Below are 19,324 nucleotides of genomic sequence, written 5' to 3' on the forward strand. Positions count from 1 at the left end.
CTTAGTTCTCTTCATATGCTGTCTAGTTTGTTGTTGTTGTTTTTAAAGATTTGAGAGAGAGAGAGAGAGCACTTCACACAAGTAGGGGAAGGGCAGAGGGGGAGGGAAGGAGAGAATCTCAGGCTCCCCACTTAGCAAGGAGACAGTGCGGCTCAATCCCAGGTCCCCTGAGATCATGACGTGAGCTGAAACCAAGAGTCCAAGGCTTATGTGACTAATAAGACCGAGCCCCTCAGGTGTCCCCTGTCTGCTTAGTTATTGACTACACAGCAAACAAACCTTTGTTTATGGCTTCCAGTGTTCCTATTTCAAACTATTTGTTATGCTGGAGATAGCTATTTTAAAGTCAAAGATATTCACATCCAAAATTAGAAAAAGCTTGCTAACCCAATAGTTTGTTTCATAGTTTTAGATGTATTAGGAATACCTGTTTCCTACTATCCTCATGAAATGATTTACATGTTTAAGTCAGCGATACAGACACATCCATTTAAGAATTCACTTAAAAGTCATTTCTTGGGATGCCTGGGTATCTTAGTCAGCTAAGTGTTCAACTCCTGGTTTTGCTTCAGGTTATGATCCCAGGGACCTGGGATGGAGCCCTGCATAGTGGGGAGTCTGCTTCTCCCTCTCTCTCCTCTACCCCACCCCTTGCTCATGTCCTCTCACTCTCTCAAATAAATAAATAAGTCATTTTTTTTTAAGAGGCCCTCCTAGATACAGGCTGTCTTCTCATTCTTTTATAATATCACATACTTTTCATCTAAAGCATTTAACATGGTAATGGTTATTTATGCAATTGTTTAGATGATAAATTTCATGAAACTAAGAAACAGTTCTTTCTTGCTAACTGCTGTTTACTCTATGGGCAATTATTAAGACATTCAATAAATATCTGATAAGTGACTGAGTGGAGATAAATATATTTCACATTCATAAGAATGCTGTAGGAACTAAATGAGATTTTAAAAATGCTTATTTTTTTCTAAGGGAAAAATGCAAATAAAATACCGGGAGTATTATCAGCATAATACCCTACAGTTAAAAGACTTTGGAACTTAGTTGAAATTTTTCCCAGTTATAAAGCATCATAGTTAATTCAGATCACCAACTGATTCTGTATTTCTTTAGAGAGAATACAAGATTTTTGTAATGGACAAAGAAACTGATTTTTGACCATGAATATTACAAGCTCTACACAATAACTTGTTTTCCCTCTACTATTATTAACACTATAATGCAGTAAACTTCTAGATCTGGGAAGCTCCATGATTTTCAATCCTTAAATCCATCTCTTTCTGTACAAATAGCTAACTAAATCCACCAAAATTAAATGTGAGGGAAGAAAAAGGAAATGTGAAAGAGGAAACCAAAAGCTCTAAGCAGAATGCATATAATTCTAATATTAGTTGTATAAAATCTGTAATAATAGGCTTAACTTTTAACTAAGAAATACAATTTCATAAAATTCTCAGTTTTATCACCTATATCTAGATCTGTATCTACACATATAATCTTTCTGCAACTGATAAAGACAAATAAATATTCCCTTCAAGTCAAAAAAAAAAAAAAAAGTAAACAAAAAACAAAAAACTTCAGTTCTACCAGTCATAGATCACTTTCACTCATTTACAAAAGCAATTTTTAATACAGGATCATTTGATTATTCATTCTACAAAATGCAAATATTTTTAAAGTAACTATTACATTTTCAGAAACTTGTTTTCAATTTTAATTCATTTTTTAAAATAGACATTCCAGATTGGTCTATCATATCTGAAGTCAAAATTGTTAGTGCTCTAAAGAGCCCCAAAATTTGGAAGACTGCAGAAAAACCCAAAAGATTATTTTAATTCATTTGACTAAAGAAAACATAATAAACCATACCTATTTACCTACTGAGAACAGATTAGTTATATCTTATTTTACCTGGAGATTGCAGGGATGAAAATAAAGTCTACCTTTGGCATGTATTTATTAAAAGATACAAGAAGAACCAACTTTAAGCAATTGATAAAAATATATTACTCTTGTCCTAAGGGCCTTACAAACTTGATGTAGTCTTCTGAAGGCTATTTATCTTCTGAAAGCCCATGGATTTAAAAATAGAATATGGCTTTTTTTAAGTAGGTGGGCGTGGAGCCACTACTTATGGGACTAATGTCATGACCCTGAGATCAAGACCTGAGCTGAGATCAAGAGTCAGATGTTTCACTGACTGGGCCACCCAGGCATCTCAAAAGAATGTAGATTTTTAAGGACACTAAATATATTCACTTTAAGTTGACAAGTCTAGCAGCTTAAGCATGGACAAAGAGTGGCAATAACAGTGTATCCTTTCAATGTGATAAAATTTATCTTTAGAGTTAATACATACACTATAATTAGGAACAATATTTGAAGTTCTAATAGAATTTTCAAAATTTTGTATTTAGTGTTACTTTCATCTTTCTGTATATAATATTCTTTCTATTCCAATCATGTTTTGTTTTGAAAAGCAACAGAAAGCAATAAAGGACCAAAAAAAAAAACAAAAAAGTTTGCTTCTCCAGAGACTTAAATATTGCCAGCTTGAGGTATGAGGTAGAAAGACAGCAACTGCTCCATTAACTATGACCTAAGACTGAGAGAAGTCAGAAAGAAGTACATACACCATAGCCACAGCTATTAGATCTGGTGGGATTTAGAAGTCTGCTGTGTCTCAAAATAAGTATTTGCCTAGACTTTGAAACTCATGCAGAAATGAATTTAAGCATTTGTAAATGTCATGCACACATTAGTGTACCCATGAAACTTGGTAAACCTTAAAACTGGAGATTTTACTGGGAAAATGGTTAATCTCATCCATTCTTAGCTAAGGGAAGTGAATCCAAAGACAAGAACTCGTCCTAACAAAAAACATCATTTTTTATATGCCCTAGCATCTTCCTGATTTGACTTGTTCAACCCAATTTACGAATGGAAAAAAAAGTTTGAGAATAATCCTGCAAGACTTGATACCCCCTGACAACTGCCGATTTCTGGATCTCCTCTTCAAAGAACACTCTTCTCAGAAAATCCATATCTTCCTACCCCAAAGTCAAGTCCCTCATTCCCCTTTTTCAGGTGTCATCTTACCGTGCTGGCCTGTCATTCTTAGAACGATGAGGGTCATCACTCTCTTTTGACTTTGAGTGTGCTGATTTAGTTGTTTTTGGCTATGGACAGAAAAAGAAAAAACATACAGAAAACAGCAAACAAACAGAAAGATTATTAGGTTTAGAAAATATCCAAATTATGCCAAATTCTAGTAATTTTAATTTACTTACATTCAGTTGAACAACTGAATAAAATATATATATATATATATATATATATATATATAGTCACAAAAATATATTGGAAGTGCTCAGTACAGCCAGAGAATGAGCTAACTACATGTGAACATGTTCCCCAGCAGGGGTGTGCCTGGCTACACATTATTAACATAATAGCTGCACAGCAGCTGACAAGAACTTCCAGAGTCTATGGAGTGTAGGACTATGCTCTTAAACTTATTTCTGAACATCTAACTTGAGGATGGTGATTTTCAAGCCAGGAAACTAAGGAAAGTTCAATCCAACCCTTCCAAGAGACAAACTTACACCAATACCAGCACCCATTATAGAATCTAGAAATTAAAGAAATGCTGATACTTGCTAGAAATGTGGCTTTCCCCTTTTACTTGCCTGATTTGCAATTCTTAAAAATACTTACTTCTTCGTGGTTAACAAAGAATCTGAGTAACTCCTGGGCAATTATTTGTAGCTTAACTATATAGCAGAATCATTTGGGAGCCTTCTACTTCTACTAAAATGAAATACATTTGTTAAAAAAAATCCTGAATTACTAAGAGGGTAAAAGAAGGAGATTCCTATAAATAATTAACATGGCAATAATACGTTCATTTGTTTTCAGACTGACAACTGAATAACTGAGCTATAGGAAATAGTAGAGCAATACTATTATCATCACGGTCTCTATGTCCTCTTTTTCCTCCTAATCAGTGCTGAGACAGAGACAGAACCAGAGACTCAAGGGAGGAATTTTTTTCGAGAGAGAATAAAAAAAAGAGAGAAGGAAAGAACAGGGCTGAATATGTCATGGACACACATTCTAGCTGCATCCTTCCAGGCCTAGTACAAAGTCCCTCTCTGAAGGGCCTTTAGCTTAGGAATTGATCCCCCTGTAACTCTGCTGTTCTTCTATACTTTCTTCAGTCATTTTGACCTTGTGTTTGGTAACCATCTATGTTATCCTATTTGTCCTCCTACATTATATAGTATTATGAGGAAAATAGATCTTTGTCCTTCCCTGTTAAGTCCAGAGGGGTGCACTGCACACAGTAACTAATGAGTCAAGTCTGTTAAACTGAACTTGCAACCACCACATACAACAATTACATTACTTTACAGCAGAATAAACTATTTTGTATAATGTTTCTGATTAACTAGGGAAAAGACAACAGGTGAAGCTCATGCTGTTAGTTCCTATACTTTGACATAAGCAATGATTATTGGTGGTATCTGTCGGTCTGCCATGGATTAAGCTGTCAGAGAAAAGAGAAATAATGGGCACATGATTATGGATGGGCAACAGAAGCACACCGAGGACTAAGAGAAGGAAAGAAAAGGCCACTAGGGAGCTATGAAAGCTTGTGAAAATTTTCCTGTAAGGTACAGGTTACATTCTCCTGTAAGGTAAATATTAGTAAAACTAAGATTGCTCCTAACCAGAGGCACCTGCAACTCAATTGGTCTTAAAAGGAATGGAATGAGTTTTTCAATCTTAGCAGTTATTTTTTCATAGTTATTTTTCAAGAATTATGATTTTTTGTAATAAAATAATCTTTACAAATAAGATTCATATATGCAATACAGATAATTTGTATACCCTAAATACATTTGCAGAACTTACCCTAAAAGCAAAATCCCCATTACAAAAATCAAAAAAACAATAAACAAAACTTACCTTCCAATCAGAGTCATGCTTTCTTTTGTCCAAAGATGATTTCTCCCGCTCCTTGGCTTTCTTGTAAGCTTTCTTTTCTTCAGCCATGAGAAGTCTAGCGATTTCCTAAACAAAATCCAGTCAATATCATTGATTGCAGATTCATGGGAATCCCAGAAAATTACTGGGATATTTCTAAAAAGTCCTGGCTAAACAAACTAACATGGACTCACCTCATCCTGGGCTACTTGAGCTGCTCTCATATCCACCTGGGTAGCCTATGGTATAGAAAATACACAAAAGAGTAATTAGAATCTATGTTGTCCATTTAAAAAAATATCTGGGCACCAAGGTGGCTCAGTGGTTGAGCATCTTTTGGCTCAGAGCATGATCCCAGGGTCCTGGGCCCGCATCAGGGTCCCTGCATAGAGCCTGCTTCTCCCTCTGCCTGTCTCTGTCTCTCTGTGTCTCTCATGAATAAATAAAAATTTTTTAAAATCTTCCATAAAAATAAATTGGTGTTTCAAACCAATTGTAATTAACATCCCTGAAGTTGAGCTAGTATACTTTCACTGGCTGGAGCAGGGGCTATTTTTATTAAATTCTATAGCAGATTATGAAAGGATTATCAGAATTCAATAACAGAAAGATAGGGATATGGAATTCTGTTGCTAATTCTTACCCAGTAAGTAAAACTGGACAATCTATTCCCATTGTCTTGATTTTTCCACCCATAAAAAATTTATCAGTTTATCAACTCATAGAGCTCATTATGCCTATTATGTAATCTCAAGAATGATTCAAGAAAATCTAGTGACTATCACCTAAACTTTTGCATGAAAATTTGCTCACCAAAATTTCTTCTTCTTGCAGTTTTCTGGCAATTTCAGCATCATACCATTCCTGATCCCTGTGGGCCACTCGCGACGGAGCAGAGTCAGCTTCTTTCACCACTCTTGGCTTCATTCCTAGAAAAACTCAATGTAATAAGGCAACTACATTTGTTTTCTGAAAAGGTGCAAAACTTAAAGAATTTTTTCTTTAGTATCTAATACTGACAACACTGCTACCACTACTGAACTCCGTGTAGGGTACACCTGAAATAATTTTTTCTCCTAGGCATAGATGTGGCAATGCAGATTATCCACACATTTTTTAAAAAGTTACCCACCCCAAACTGCCAGGCACAAAACTCCCCTTTCACATAGTTTCTTCAACAGCAGAAAATCACGCAATGAACTGTAGGTGAGGCTTTTGCAAAACAGTTAAGTGAAATAAAGGTTAAGTCACTGAAACAAACAAAACAGAAAACAAAGTTACAGAGCTGGAGTTTTAAAAAAGCTAAACTTCGAGACTGGAGGAAACAAGAGTCTTCCTTCTGTTTAACTCAGCCTTGCATACTTTACCTCAGAGGGAATAGAAACCGCATCACCCGGGGGTATGTGAGTCAACCAGTGGCTCTACCATAGCTTCTGCTCTAATGGTCAACAAACCCACTTGCTTTAGATCTTTCCTATATCTTTGATCAGTTCATGCTGTTGCTAAATTTTAGGGAAGATATAACATAAAGGATATACCAGAGAACATAATGAATGATCTTAGATTTCTATTCCTCTGAGAGAAAAGGAATACAGTGGACTGATGGGGAATTTTGGCATTTTACTTTGAAATGTTGTAAGTGGCATATATTCCCTTTCTAACTTTTAATCAAGTGGTAAGTGCTAAGGTTTACTTAAAAATTACAGGCATTTCCCTCTTTGTATCCTGTATAAATTACAATTATTCAACAATGTGAATGTATTGTATTCAGAAGTAATAAAAAAATTTTAATGCCATAAATAAGATGAACCATCTGGAATAGTGACTTCCAGCAAATGGGTTACTGAAGGGAAAAAGAAAGTTTTTACTCCTAATTGACTATATCTTTGCATCAGTGGTTGTCAACCCTAGCTAATATATTAAAATCATCTGGAGTGCTTTAAATAAACATAAAAATCTTTGACACAAATCTCAAGGATTCTAATTTAAGTAGCCTGGATGAGATCTGGCCATTGGTAGTTTGGTTGATTGCTAACAGTTGATTCTTATTTGAAATTGGCATTGAAACTATTAGTTTATTATATCCATCAAGAGAACCATACATTAAAACAATTTTTATGAATATGCCTCACTACACTTGATTCACTTGCTTTAAACAAAAAAGAGAAAAAGGAAAGAAAAAATACAACTAAATTCTGGGCACATGAAGAAATTTAAAATTGTCTGGTAAAGTCTCTCTTTGTAGAGCTTTAAACCTAGCTTTGTGGTAAATCCAAAAGCAATGGAGTCATCTGTCTTTCCTACAAATACAGACTATTAAACCTGGCTTTCATAGCTTCAGGCCTATTAGCACCTGTTTACTCAGCATACAGAATCCACCTCAATTTCCTATCCTCTCCAGAGCTACTGAATCTTACACTGCTGGGTTGGGCTACGCTGGTTTTAACCCAGATTTCTGAGGGGTCTGGGATAGTCAGGAAACAGGGATATTCCCGTAAGTGCACCATATTTAAATGAAATCTAAACCTCTGAGTTATCATTAGTTTGGGCATAACTAGAAAACAACATTTCAGAAAAAATAAATCAGATAGGGAGGTAGAGTTGGACAAAGTTAGTGGAAAAGAGCTTGTGATACTATTCTACCTAAAGAAAAATGACACTTCTGTAAGTAGCTCAAAACCTCATTGAGTCTCATACGAAAGATCACACTTAGGCCTTGCTCCTTCAATTTTGCCACCACTAAAAGAAATAGAGTGGGATATACTCAGATTTCAACACACTAAACCTTGTATGCCTCCTCTTACTCTACATCACAGAATTCACTGAGAAAATATTTTTAGTTATCTTTCAAAGATACTTTGAAGACATTCAAATGAAACAATCAAATGAACAGACTTAACTGGTTTGACAGGATGATAAGACTGTCACCTCCAGGCAGTTTAAAAGAAAATGATACATAGGTTAATGGAACAGAATAGAGAGCCCAGAAACAAATCTCTGCATATATGTTCTATTAATCTATGACAAAGAAGCCAAGAATATACAATGGGGAAAAGACAGTTTCTTCAAAATATGGTGTCTGGAGAACTGGACAGCTATATGCCAAAGATTGAAACTGGACTTATACTATATAAAAAACATTAACTCAAGTGGATTATAGACCTGAACATAAGACCTGAAACCATAAAACGCTTGGAAGAGAACATAAACTCTTAGAGATGATTTTTTTTTTATTTGACACCAAAAGTAAAGGTGACAAAAGCAAAAAATAAACAAGTGGGATTACATCAAACTAAAACACTTCTAATAGAAAAGGAAACCATTAACAAAATGAAAATACAGGCTATGGTATGGGAAAAAAATATCTGCAAATTTGATATGAGGTTAATATACACAATATATAAAGAACTCCTACAACTCAATAGCAAAAAAACAATCTGATCTAAAATGGGTAGAGGATCTGAATAAATATTTTTCCAAAGAAGACATACATATGGCCAACATGCTCCACATCTCTAATCATCAGGGAAATCCAAATCAAAACCACAATGAAATAGCACTTCACACCTGTTGGAATGACTATTATCAAAAAGACAAGAAATGACGAGTGTTAATGAGGGTGTGGAGAAACGGCAGTTTCTTCCGTCCTTGTGGGAGCCAGAATTGATCCCAGCGACATCCCTCCCTCTCGTTCCCGGGCCAGGCTGTTAGCACATGGCCAAGCGTCTGGGCGGCCACAGGTGCAAGAAGGCTCCTTCCTCAGTCATTTGGCCCCTGCTGCCCTCATGTGGGCTTGGGGACATGGGGTCAGTCTGTCCCAGTCGAGGGCCCAGCCTCTTATTGAGGCAGGGGCTGGGAGCAAAGAGAATTTTTTTTTTAAAAGAAAAACTACATGTACATAGAAGAGTTTGATTATCATTAGACTTGTGTGTAGAACTTTTTAAAAAAATGGCCTTAATAAAATTACAAGCAACAAAAAAAAAAAAAAAAAAAAAAAAAAAAGTTACCCTTGTGTACTGTTGAAGGCAATGTAAACTGAACAGCCACTATGCAAAAAACAATTTGGAGCTTCCTCAAAAAAATTAAAATAGGACTACCATGTGATCTGGCAATTCCACCTTTGGGTATTTTTCTGAAAGAAACAGAAACACTAACTCAAAAATATATTTGCACCCCATGTTCACTTCAGTATTATATAGAAAAGCTAAGACATGGGAACAACCAAAGTGTCCATCAACATTTAAATTGGCAAAGAAGAAGTCAAACTCTCCCTCTTCGCCGATGACATGATACTCTACATAGAAAACCCAAAAGCCTCCACCCCAAGATTGCTAGAACTCATACAGCAATTTGGTACCGTGGCAGGATACAAAATCAATGCCCAGAAATCAGTGGCATTTCTATACACTAACAATGAGACTGAAGACAGAGAAATTAAGGAGTCAATCCCATTTACAATTGCACCCAAAAGCATAAGATACCTAGGAATAAACCTAACCAAAGAGGTAAAGGATCTATACCCTAAAAACTATAGAACACTTCTGAAAGAAATTGAGGAAGACACAAAGAGATGGAAAAATATTCCATGCTCATGGATTGGCAGCATTAATACTGTGAAAATGTCAATGTTACCCAGGGCAATTTACACGTTTAATGCAATCCCTATCAAAATACCATGGACTTTCTTCAGAGAGTTAGAACAAATTATTTTAAGATTTGTGTGGAATCAGAAAAGACCCCGAATAGCCAGGGGAATTTTAAAAAAGAAAACCATAGCTGGGGCATCACAATGCCAGATTTCAGGTTGTACTACAAAGCTGTGGTCATCAAGACAGTGTGGTACTAGCACAAAAACAGACACATAGATCAATGGAACAGAATAGAGAACCCAGACGTGGACCCTGAACTTTATGGTCAACTAATATTCGATAAACAAGGAAAGACTATCCATTGGAAGAAAGGCAGTCTCTTCAATAAATGGTGCTGGGAAAATTGGACATCCACATGCAGAAGAATGAAACTAGACCCCTCTCTTGCACCATACACAAAGATAAACTCAAAATGGATGAAATATCTAAATGTGAGACAAGATTCCATCAAAATCCTAGAGGAAAACACAGGCAACAATAGCCACAGTAACTTCTTGCAAGATACCTCCACGAAGGCAAAAGAAACAAAAGCAAAAATGAACTATTGGGACTTCATCAAGATAAGAAGCTTTTGCACAGCAAAGGATACAGTCAACAAAACTAAAAGACAACCTACAGAATGGGAGAAGATATTTGCAAATGACGTATCAGGTAAAGGGCTAGTTTCCAAGATCTATAAAGAACTTATTAAACTCAACAGCAAAGAACCAAACAATCCAACCATGAAATGGGCAAAAGACATGAAGAGAAATCTCACAGAGGAAGACATAGACATGGCCAACATGCACATGAGAAAATGCTCTACATCACTTGCCATCAGGGAAATACAAATCAAAACCACAATGAGATACCACCTCACACCAGTGAGAATGGGGAAAATTAACAAGGCAGGAAACCACAAATGTTGGAGAGGATGTGGAGAAAAGGGAACCCTCTTACACTGTTGGTGGGAACGTGAACTGGTGCAGCCACTCTGGAAAACTGTGTGGAGGTTCCTCAAAGAGTTAAAAATAGACCTGCCCTACGACCCAGCAATTGCACTGTTGGGGATTTACCCCAAAGACACAGATGCAATGAAACGCCGGACACCTGCACCCCGATGTTTCTAGCAGCAATGTCCACAATAGCCAAACTGTGGAAGGAGCCTTGGTGTCCATCGAAAGATGAATGGATAAAGAAGCTGTGGTTTATGTATACAATGGAATATTCCTCAGCCATTAGAAATGACAAATACCCACCATTTGCTTCAACGTGGATGGAACTGGAGGGCATCATGCTGAGTGAAGTAAGTCAATCGGAGAAGGACAAACATTATATGGTCTCATTCATTTGAGGAATATAAATAATAGTGAAAGGGAATATAAGGGAAGGGAGAAGTATGTGGGAAATATCAGAAAGGGAGACAGAACATAAAGACTCCTAACTCTGGGAAACGAACTAGGGGTGGTGGAAGGGGAGGAGGGTGGGGGGTGAGGGTGAATGGGTGACGGGCACTGAGGGTGGCACTTGACGGGGTGAGCACTGGGTGTTATTCTGTATGTTGGCAAATTGAACACCAATAAAAAATAAATTTATTATTAAAAGACATATAAATGGATAAAGAAAATGTGGTATTTATACAGTAGAATATTATTTGGTTATAAAAAAGGGTATCTTGCCATTTGCAACAACAGGGAGGGACCCTGACAGCATTATGCTAAGTGAAATAAGCCAGAGAAAAACAAATACTTTATGATCTCATTTATATAGAGAATCATTAAAAAAAAAAAAAAAGGAAAAGAAAAGTGCTCATGGATACAGAGAACAGACTGGTAGTTGCCAGAGGCAGAGGGTAGGGAATGGGCAAAATGGGTGAAGAGGGATAAATGGAACACACTTCGAGTTATAAAATAAATAAGCATGGTGACTACAGTTAATAATATTGTACTACATATCTGAAAGTTGCTAAGAGAGTAAATCTTAAAAGTTCTCATCACAAGAGAAAAAAAATGTGCCTATATATGGTGATGAATATTAACCAGACTTACTGTGAACATTTTGCAATATACACAAATATCGAATCATTATTTTTTATACCTGAAACAAATATAATGTTATATGTTACCTATACCTCAATATAAATGAATAAATGAATGAATGATTAATGAGTATTTGAGGTAATATCTCTCTAAATCCCAAATATCTAGTGGGGAAACAGTTTATTTGAACTACTGTATACCACTGGAATTTACATGTCTCACAAGCATAAAATCTCATAGGCTAAAATGTTAGATTTCTGGACTGGTAAAATTGCTCACTAAATGTAGTATGCTCTGTACCAGAGGTAAAGAGCTTATTTAAATAAGAACTTCACATACTATATTGTAAGCCTGTACATTTCATTATAGAAAACAGAGATGCTTCAAAAATTTTAAAAAGTTAGTTGAAGGAAACTAACAGAATGGCTGCTCTCATCTTAATAGCCCAAACAATCCAAAAACTAGCCTTCAAAAGATCAAGTGAGGGGAGCCTGAATGGCTCAGTTGGGTAAGCTCCTGCCTTTGGCTCAGGTCATGAATCCAGGGTCCTGGTATAGAGTCTGGAGTAGGGCTCTCTTCTCAGCAGGGAATCTGCTTCTCTCTCTCCCTCAAAACCCATCCCCTCACCCCACTTGTGGACTCTCTCTCCCTCTCAAATAGAATCTTAAAAAAAAAAAAACGATCAAGTGAGCCATATGTAACAGTTGCACATTCAATTATTTTTTCTTTTAGAAAGAAGGGGGGGGAATCGAGGGTGGGGGGAGAAGGCAAGGAGAGGAGGAGACAGAATCCTAAGCAGGCTCCACACTCAGCACAGAGTCTGATGTGGGGCCGGATCTCATGATCCTGAGATCATGACCTCAGCTAGATCAAGAGTTGAACACTTAACTGAGCCACCCAGGCGCCCCTCCACATTCAATTCTTAATCTAATCTTTGCTTGTCTTCTTTTGTTCATCTTCTCCAGTTTAAGGACACAAGAACCTCCTCCAACAAACATATGCAAACCTTACCTTTAAATTCTCACCAAAAAGCTAAAATTATTAGAAGTACTGATATTTAAGACACACCTATCCCAAGCCTGGGATAAGGTAAAATCATGACTGATAGATTCTTGGATATCATGCAAGAATATTTTTTAATATGCCAGTCTGAAGCTTGGGGAATGTCACAGGAGAAAGATACAAAAGTTTTATGGCCCTAAGAGGTTGGAAGTTAACCTGCAGGAAATAATACGCTGTTATGATTTAATAGCTCATTAGAGAAGTCACCCTCAGAGGAGATAGGGTTTTACTGTTCTTTAGAAAGTTAACCAATCTTATATTTAATTTAGCAACTGTATTTTGCATTTCTCTTTCAACGTACTATGCAAATTCCATTAGAACTAGCTCTTTGTCATCCTGCTGGTTTTTTCATTACTAACTTAAATAAAACTTTGGCCTCTGCTAACAACTTTAAGAACTATGCCTTTACAAAAACAAGAACAGACACCAGTATTTAATAACTGCATTTTAATGTAATCTTCTATTCTAGGGGTCACAAAAGCAAATGCCTAAGGTCTCTAGGAAGGTAACATTTGTAAAGTTGAATACAGAATGATAGATTAGCAGCTATGTTGTAGCCATTTTAGTACTTGCCTAGCCACATTGTTTTTTAAACCACTGGGGGGTGAGGGGGGAGTTTGCCCACAATTCCAGTAGGAGTGTTGTGAATCAGTGTTTGATTTCCTACCAATTTTACCCTTCCTAAGCTTGTGTTGAGACTCACATATAATTAAAAGCCATATAAACCAGCCCTCAGAACACACAAGACGTCAGAATCACAGAATCAGAAATGTAGAGGCAGGTACAATTCTCCCCCATGTTAGGACTCCAACATGTCTTTCTACATTTGGATATGGAAAGTATAACTTATTATAGATAGATTATATCACCACCTCCTCTACTCTTTGTTCAAAGTATATCTAATTTCCAATTGTTTGTTTACATTCATTCTACTTTCTGGCTTGACTTAGTAAACCCCCTGAGGCTCAGATTCAAGCATATATCCCTGAACATAAAGCCTGAGGTAGTAATATTTTTGGCAGATACTCAATACCAAATTTTCATTTTATTTATTACCAAGTCTTTTAATAACTTAAATGACTAACATCATAGGAAGAGATAACATGATAGAAGAAACCAACTGTATCAATCCGAATCTGCAACCCAAAAAACAGTTTCCAGACCCAGAAGTAGATTTTGGCTGGGCAGTAAAAAGGATGGAAATAAGAACAGATACCTCCGTGGTACTGCTCAATAACTCCTGCATCTCTTTAAAACTTCAGGAAAGTAAAACAGAACCAGGGAGGGGAGTATGGTCTAATTATGACTTACAGTGGTAGAGCCACAAGGAAAACAGCACCACAGCAGTTTCCAGATAAAAATGAGAAACACAGTACTGTGTCACTGAAGAACATCAGTTAAGCCTCAGAGACCAGAAATTTGAGGCTCAAATCTAACATTCACTTCATTTCAAACAAACGCTAAGAACATACCCAATACTGTCATTTCAGAACATCAATTGCAGCTTTAAAGCCGAACATGGTTAGACCTTAGAAAGGAACTTAAGGCAACAGTCTTCCAACTTCAAGCACAGGTCTAAAACAAGTCCAAATCACCAGGAAAAACTACAGAAATGATCATATATGTGAGATCCAGAAAGTTGCCTCATTTGGAAACAGCCTAGTTGATTCTGACAAAAAAAAAAAAAAAAGCCTAAGGCCCACAATTAGAAATCTGCTGCTATAAGAGAATGCCTGTCCAATCTCTCACTTTACAGATGAGATCAAGAGAAGCTGGTACTTCCAGCCTGGGTGGTTCTCTAGTCAGGCAAATACTATAATGACAGTATCAACATATCTGACTTACAACCAGAAACTCAAGAGCTTTGATTTGGTATCGGAATTTCTGGTATATGGTCTCGGCGAATGAAGAACTGTATCTGGGATGGGCACCTCACTGCACTCTGGGGCTGGAAAACTCTGCAAAGAACTGGTATATTTTCTTAGAAGGCAGTAGGAGAAAGGTACAAATATTTTTCTTTTCTTACACGCTTGATACTAAGTAGATACCTTTTATAATGTTTGGCTCCAGGATTTATTTTAAAGCCACCAGTACAGACTAGAGAGAAAGAAGAGGTTGCTTAAGATGCTTATCAAATATATTTGCTTGTATGCATATATGTGATACGAGGACTTTTCAAGGCGACTGTCCTTCATTACCTGTGTCATGGAGTTGGAGCTGTTCCTCACTCTCTGGGAAGGGAGGGGTCCTGGGCCTGTGCTTCCTTTCTCTGTGCTCCCCTTGCCCATTGTCCCTCCCATATACAGCTTCCTTGCAATGAAGCCCTGCTTTCTGTGAAGACTTGGGTGAAAGCCGGTCTTGGTGTCTGGATTGTTTTTCCCAATTCCAAGTTCGATGGCTACTGTGAGCCTCCCCGTCATCAAATCCAGTACTCAGAAACACCTCACCACTGATCTTGGGGAGCGGAGGTCTCCGACGTCTCTCATGGTCAGACCGTTTCCGTTCACGCTGCTCAATGTCAATTTGGGGATTGGCCCTCAATGTGCCCAAGCTACGGGATGACAGAAATTTCCCTGATGAACAATGATCTTCTAGTTCTTCCAAGTTCTCCACTGGATGTTTGAGTTTCTTGTTCCTTTGCTTCACAATGTTTCCATCACTTTGGAGTCTACATGACCTTGAGACTCCAGAACCCAATTCCCTTGCCCTCCTTGACTGTGGCTGGTCTGAGTGGAAGTGGAGGGATGTGAAAAATAGAAACGCAGGTTAACTTAATGAGAGTATGAACTCACTATGCAGGAAAGACAGGGCCCAAGCTTAATGTATTTTAAAATGGAAAAGACTACTTTTTCAACTTAACAAAATGAAAAAAAGGGGACAGGCATTTATTGGAATGGTTTGTGCATACATGAAGGATTCTGGGTACACAATCAAAATGTAAAAGACTAAAATTATGTGAAATAAATCTGAAAGGAACTTGATTATCATTAGGAGAGTTAATATAGTACTTTAATATTTGCCAATAACAAAAATCACAGCCATCAAATGTTAAATTCTACTTATAAAACCAATTTGGAGTTACTGTGGGGAGTTCAGGGAGTCATAAAACAGAAAACAACCAAGCTTGGTAATAACTAGCTTTCTAGAAGAGGCTTTCAAATATTCTTATTGGAAATGACAATAAATCTCTATCAGGATGTGCTAGTATCCGTTTAGTTCAGGTAAATGACCCAGATTTTATATTTCCCTACTTTCTCCGAGCCATGCACAGTTCAATGTGGAAGAGAACTGGAGTAGAGAATTTTGAGTAAATGACCCTGTTCTCTGTAGATAAATTCTGATCCCAAACTTCCTTAACTTTGGTAGAGGAAAAAATTAAAATAGTATGCCATAACAGAATATAGAAAAAGGAGTCACTTCCATCCCTACATTCATTTCAAAAAATTTTGATATTATATTCTCTGTATAAAAATACAGTGTGTGCTAAATATACAAGTCCTAAATGTACACAAATTTCAAAAACAGCACAGAAGGGTGCTTTGGTCAGGTCCCACTGAAGCAAAATATATGATGAAAATGAAGGAAGGATATTACTATGCACTTTGCAAGGCACGTTTATTTTAACACTTTCTAAGACTCTCAGTATATTCTGTAATAAAAAAGACATCCTAAATCCATAGAAAACTGCTAAATTAGCTATGTTCCCTGTTAAAATTACACACTTGCTAAATTGCATTTGAACCAGCTACCCCAATTTGATGGGATGTAGAGAACATATGGACTATACATTTTCTTAATTTTTCGGGTTTTTGTTTCTTTTTTTTTTTTTTTTAATTTGTTGTTAATCTAATAAAGGAAAGAAGGAAAGGGAGATATGTACTAAATGTATCATTAATGACATAAAGCATCTCAAAAACTTCAAATTGCTTCATCTTGAGCTTTCCAGGAGAAAAGGAAATTTGCTTCAAAGATGACATCTAAATTAAAATCTGTCATCTCGGAAGTTTACAAAATTATCTGCAGAATTTTTTGTTAAATTTATTTTTTACATAAAAGAAAGTGAAACAGAATAATAATTATTATTAAATAATAACTATTATTTTAAGCGTATCTTGACGATTGAGAAAGAAGCAATTGACTACTGCTATGAATTATTAATACAATATTGACTTGCTATTTAAATGATGACCACATCCAGGGAACAATGGTTTAGTGTTAATACCAGTGTTCCCACAGAGAGCTGCATGAATGAAGTCTGCCTTCTAGCCCCCCAAAAACAAGCAGAGCTTTGTTTCCGACATGGATATGTGAAGCTATGATTGTTCTGTTGTTTTTAATCCCTTCTAAAAAGTTAACTGATATTAGTACTTCTACTTTAGGTAATTATGCTCCAAGAATTAGAATAGAGCTGTCACTATATTTGTATTAGACTTGACAGGAGAAAAAAAAAAAAAAAAACATTTGTCTAGTTCACTTGTGATTATCTTTAAACCTGGGAAAGGAAAGAGACTGGGGAAGGGGAATCTGTTTTAATCTTTTGAAACTCTGAACTCTGTCCAGTTAAGGACTGAGACTTCTATGTTTCTTGAGGCCAAGTTATTTGGCAAATATAATTAACTTCCTTATAGCCAATACCTACATTTATATACACACATACATATTTATGTACACATTTTATTTGTATGTTTCCATGTCTTTCTTTCAAAATAAGATGATTTTTGTTTAGATATGTAAGATATTGTTATACACACATAATATTGATATATGTATAAACAATAGTACTTGAAGTCCTCGCCAAAATAACATTATTTATGGTGATCTTCTCAACATCCAGGTGCAGGATGTATTTTTAAAATATATATTTTACAAATGAGAAAAAGCCTTAGCATGATTATAGTAGATAGCTTCAACACTGCAATTGTTCTAATGAAGGGATGCAACTTGAACCAAGGTCTTATAATTCCAAAGACCATGACTTAAAAAAAATTACTTAATATGCCTATGATACAGGTATGGCTTTGAAAGAAAAACATGGATTCACGAATGAGTAAGACATACCATTTCAACTAATATAAATCTGACAGATGTTTTAGATAATTTCAGATTTGCAGAAAATCAATAAATGATCATTTATAAGATTAAAGCTTAAGTAAAATAAAAGCTAAAAAGAAGACCACTTCTGTAATGACCTACTGTAATTATTACATAATTAAGGCAAAAATCATAGTATACATATAGAGGGAAATACAATTAAAGAATATCCTTATGTGTTGGGAAAAGACTACTGCAAAGGACACAAGGATTACTTTGTGGGTAAGAGCTGAATTATAGTGTGGTTTTTGTGGAACACAACTTTGTCTAACTCAAAGGTAAATGAATGAGGATCACACAAGTTCAGCAATCTATAAACTCTGAACAACACCTGAAGAGGAATTTTAATATTTACATGAATATGGCTCAGGAGATCATGACATCACATTTTGTTTTTGTTTTTACACCTCAAAAGGTGTCCTTGAAAAACTACTAAATTCTTAACATAGTCTCCTGTCCTAGAGGGATGACAGCACTCTGGTTAAAACCACCAGATTTCAGTCCCGACTGAAATTAGTCTAAGGTTTTAATAGAGGAAGGCCAAAATTAATACTTTAGTATACTTAATTATTTGCCATCCTAATGTTTTTATAGACTTAATAGTTTTAAATCGTTACTTTTATTTGCAGTGAAAACTATTCCAGAGCAGAAATAAATATAAAAACAAATGGAAAACACCAGAGCACATTTCTAAGCTTTTAATTAAAACTGGAGAATAAACTCTTGACCTTCTGGTCTCTAGCACAGAAATATATGGTGATTTTTTTTTTCTTTTTAAATGATGTAATACACAATTTCATTAGAAAAATCAGCATATAGAAAGTGACTATCAAAAAAGAGCTGAGCATTTTACATATGGAAGAAAAGCACATCAAACCACAGGGAATCAAACCACTTACTATGCAATAGAAAGGAGCTCTACTGAGAACAATAAATTTAGAGCGTGACTGGGCAAGATTGTACTCAACTGTAATAATCCTAGCATCTATGTATGCATACCTTGCATTCTGCTCATCAAAGACAAATACCTATTTACCTTTTACTATGAAATTATACAGAAATAATTGATAATTAGCTCACAAGGGCCTTTGGGATCATTGACCTTGATATTATTACTTTCTAGGAACTGCTTTAGGTGTTACTTGTTACCCTAAGCTTGGTCTCCAAGCTGAACTACAATAAATACTGACATTAGAATTATAGGGAATATCTCTCCTTTGACAGATCTTTTAAAAAGGCAGAACAATATTTGCAAATACTCATTTCCCAACACACTTTTAAGATAAAGAATCACCAGTACCACAATTGCCACCACAATACCATTGTTGTCACCACACTGCAAAAGCAAGCACTAGAGTAGAGAAATTCAGAAGGGACTTCTTCCTCAGGAATTTTTCTATATGGCAATCAAATAGCAAGAAAGTATCAAGGGTAAATAATGAATGCAGAATCTTAGAATTTAATTTTGTCATCAACACACATAGTTATTGGCCTATT

General features: G+C 36.0%; 1 protein-coding gene across 2 annotated transcripts in view; it reads right to left on the reverse strand.

Moving 5' to 3' along the window:
- Positions 1 to 19,324, reverse strand: part of CCDC50 (coiled-coil domain containing 50) — a 74,522-nt gene that overhangs the window by 9,187 nt on the left and 46,011 nt on the right. Inside the window, exons 6-10 of one of the 2 annotated variants that reach the window (XM_072752407.1) lie at positions 14,935 to 15,462; positions 5,821 to 5,936; positions 5,202 to 5,246; positions 4,990 to 5,094; positions 3,118 to 3,197 (exon numbers count right to left, since the gene is read on the reverse strand). In XM_072752407.1, coding sequence (XP_072608508.1) covers positions 3,118 to 3,197; positions 4,990 to 5,094; positions 5,202 to 5,246; positions 5,821 to 5,936; positions 14,935 to 15,462 — 874 coding nt within the window. The remainder of the gene's footprint in view (positions 1 to 3,117; positions 3,198 to 4,989; positions 5,095 to 5,201; positions 5,247 to 5,820; positions 5,937 to 14,934; positions 15,463 to 19,324) is intronic. The other variant, XM_072752408.1, reaches the window with a different exon arrangement.

This window comes from Vulpes vulpes, chromosome 3, assembly GCF_048418805.1.
Source record: "Vulpes vulpes isolate BD-2025 chromosome 3, VulVul3, whole genome shotgun sequence".
NCBI classification, from domain to species: domain Eukaryota; kingdom Metazoa; phylum Chordata; class Mammalia; order Carnivora; family Canidae; genus Vulpes; species Vulpes vulpes.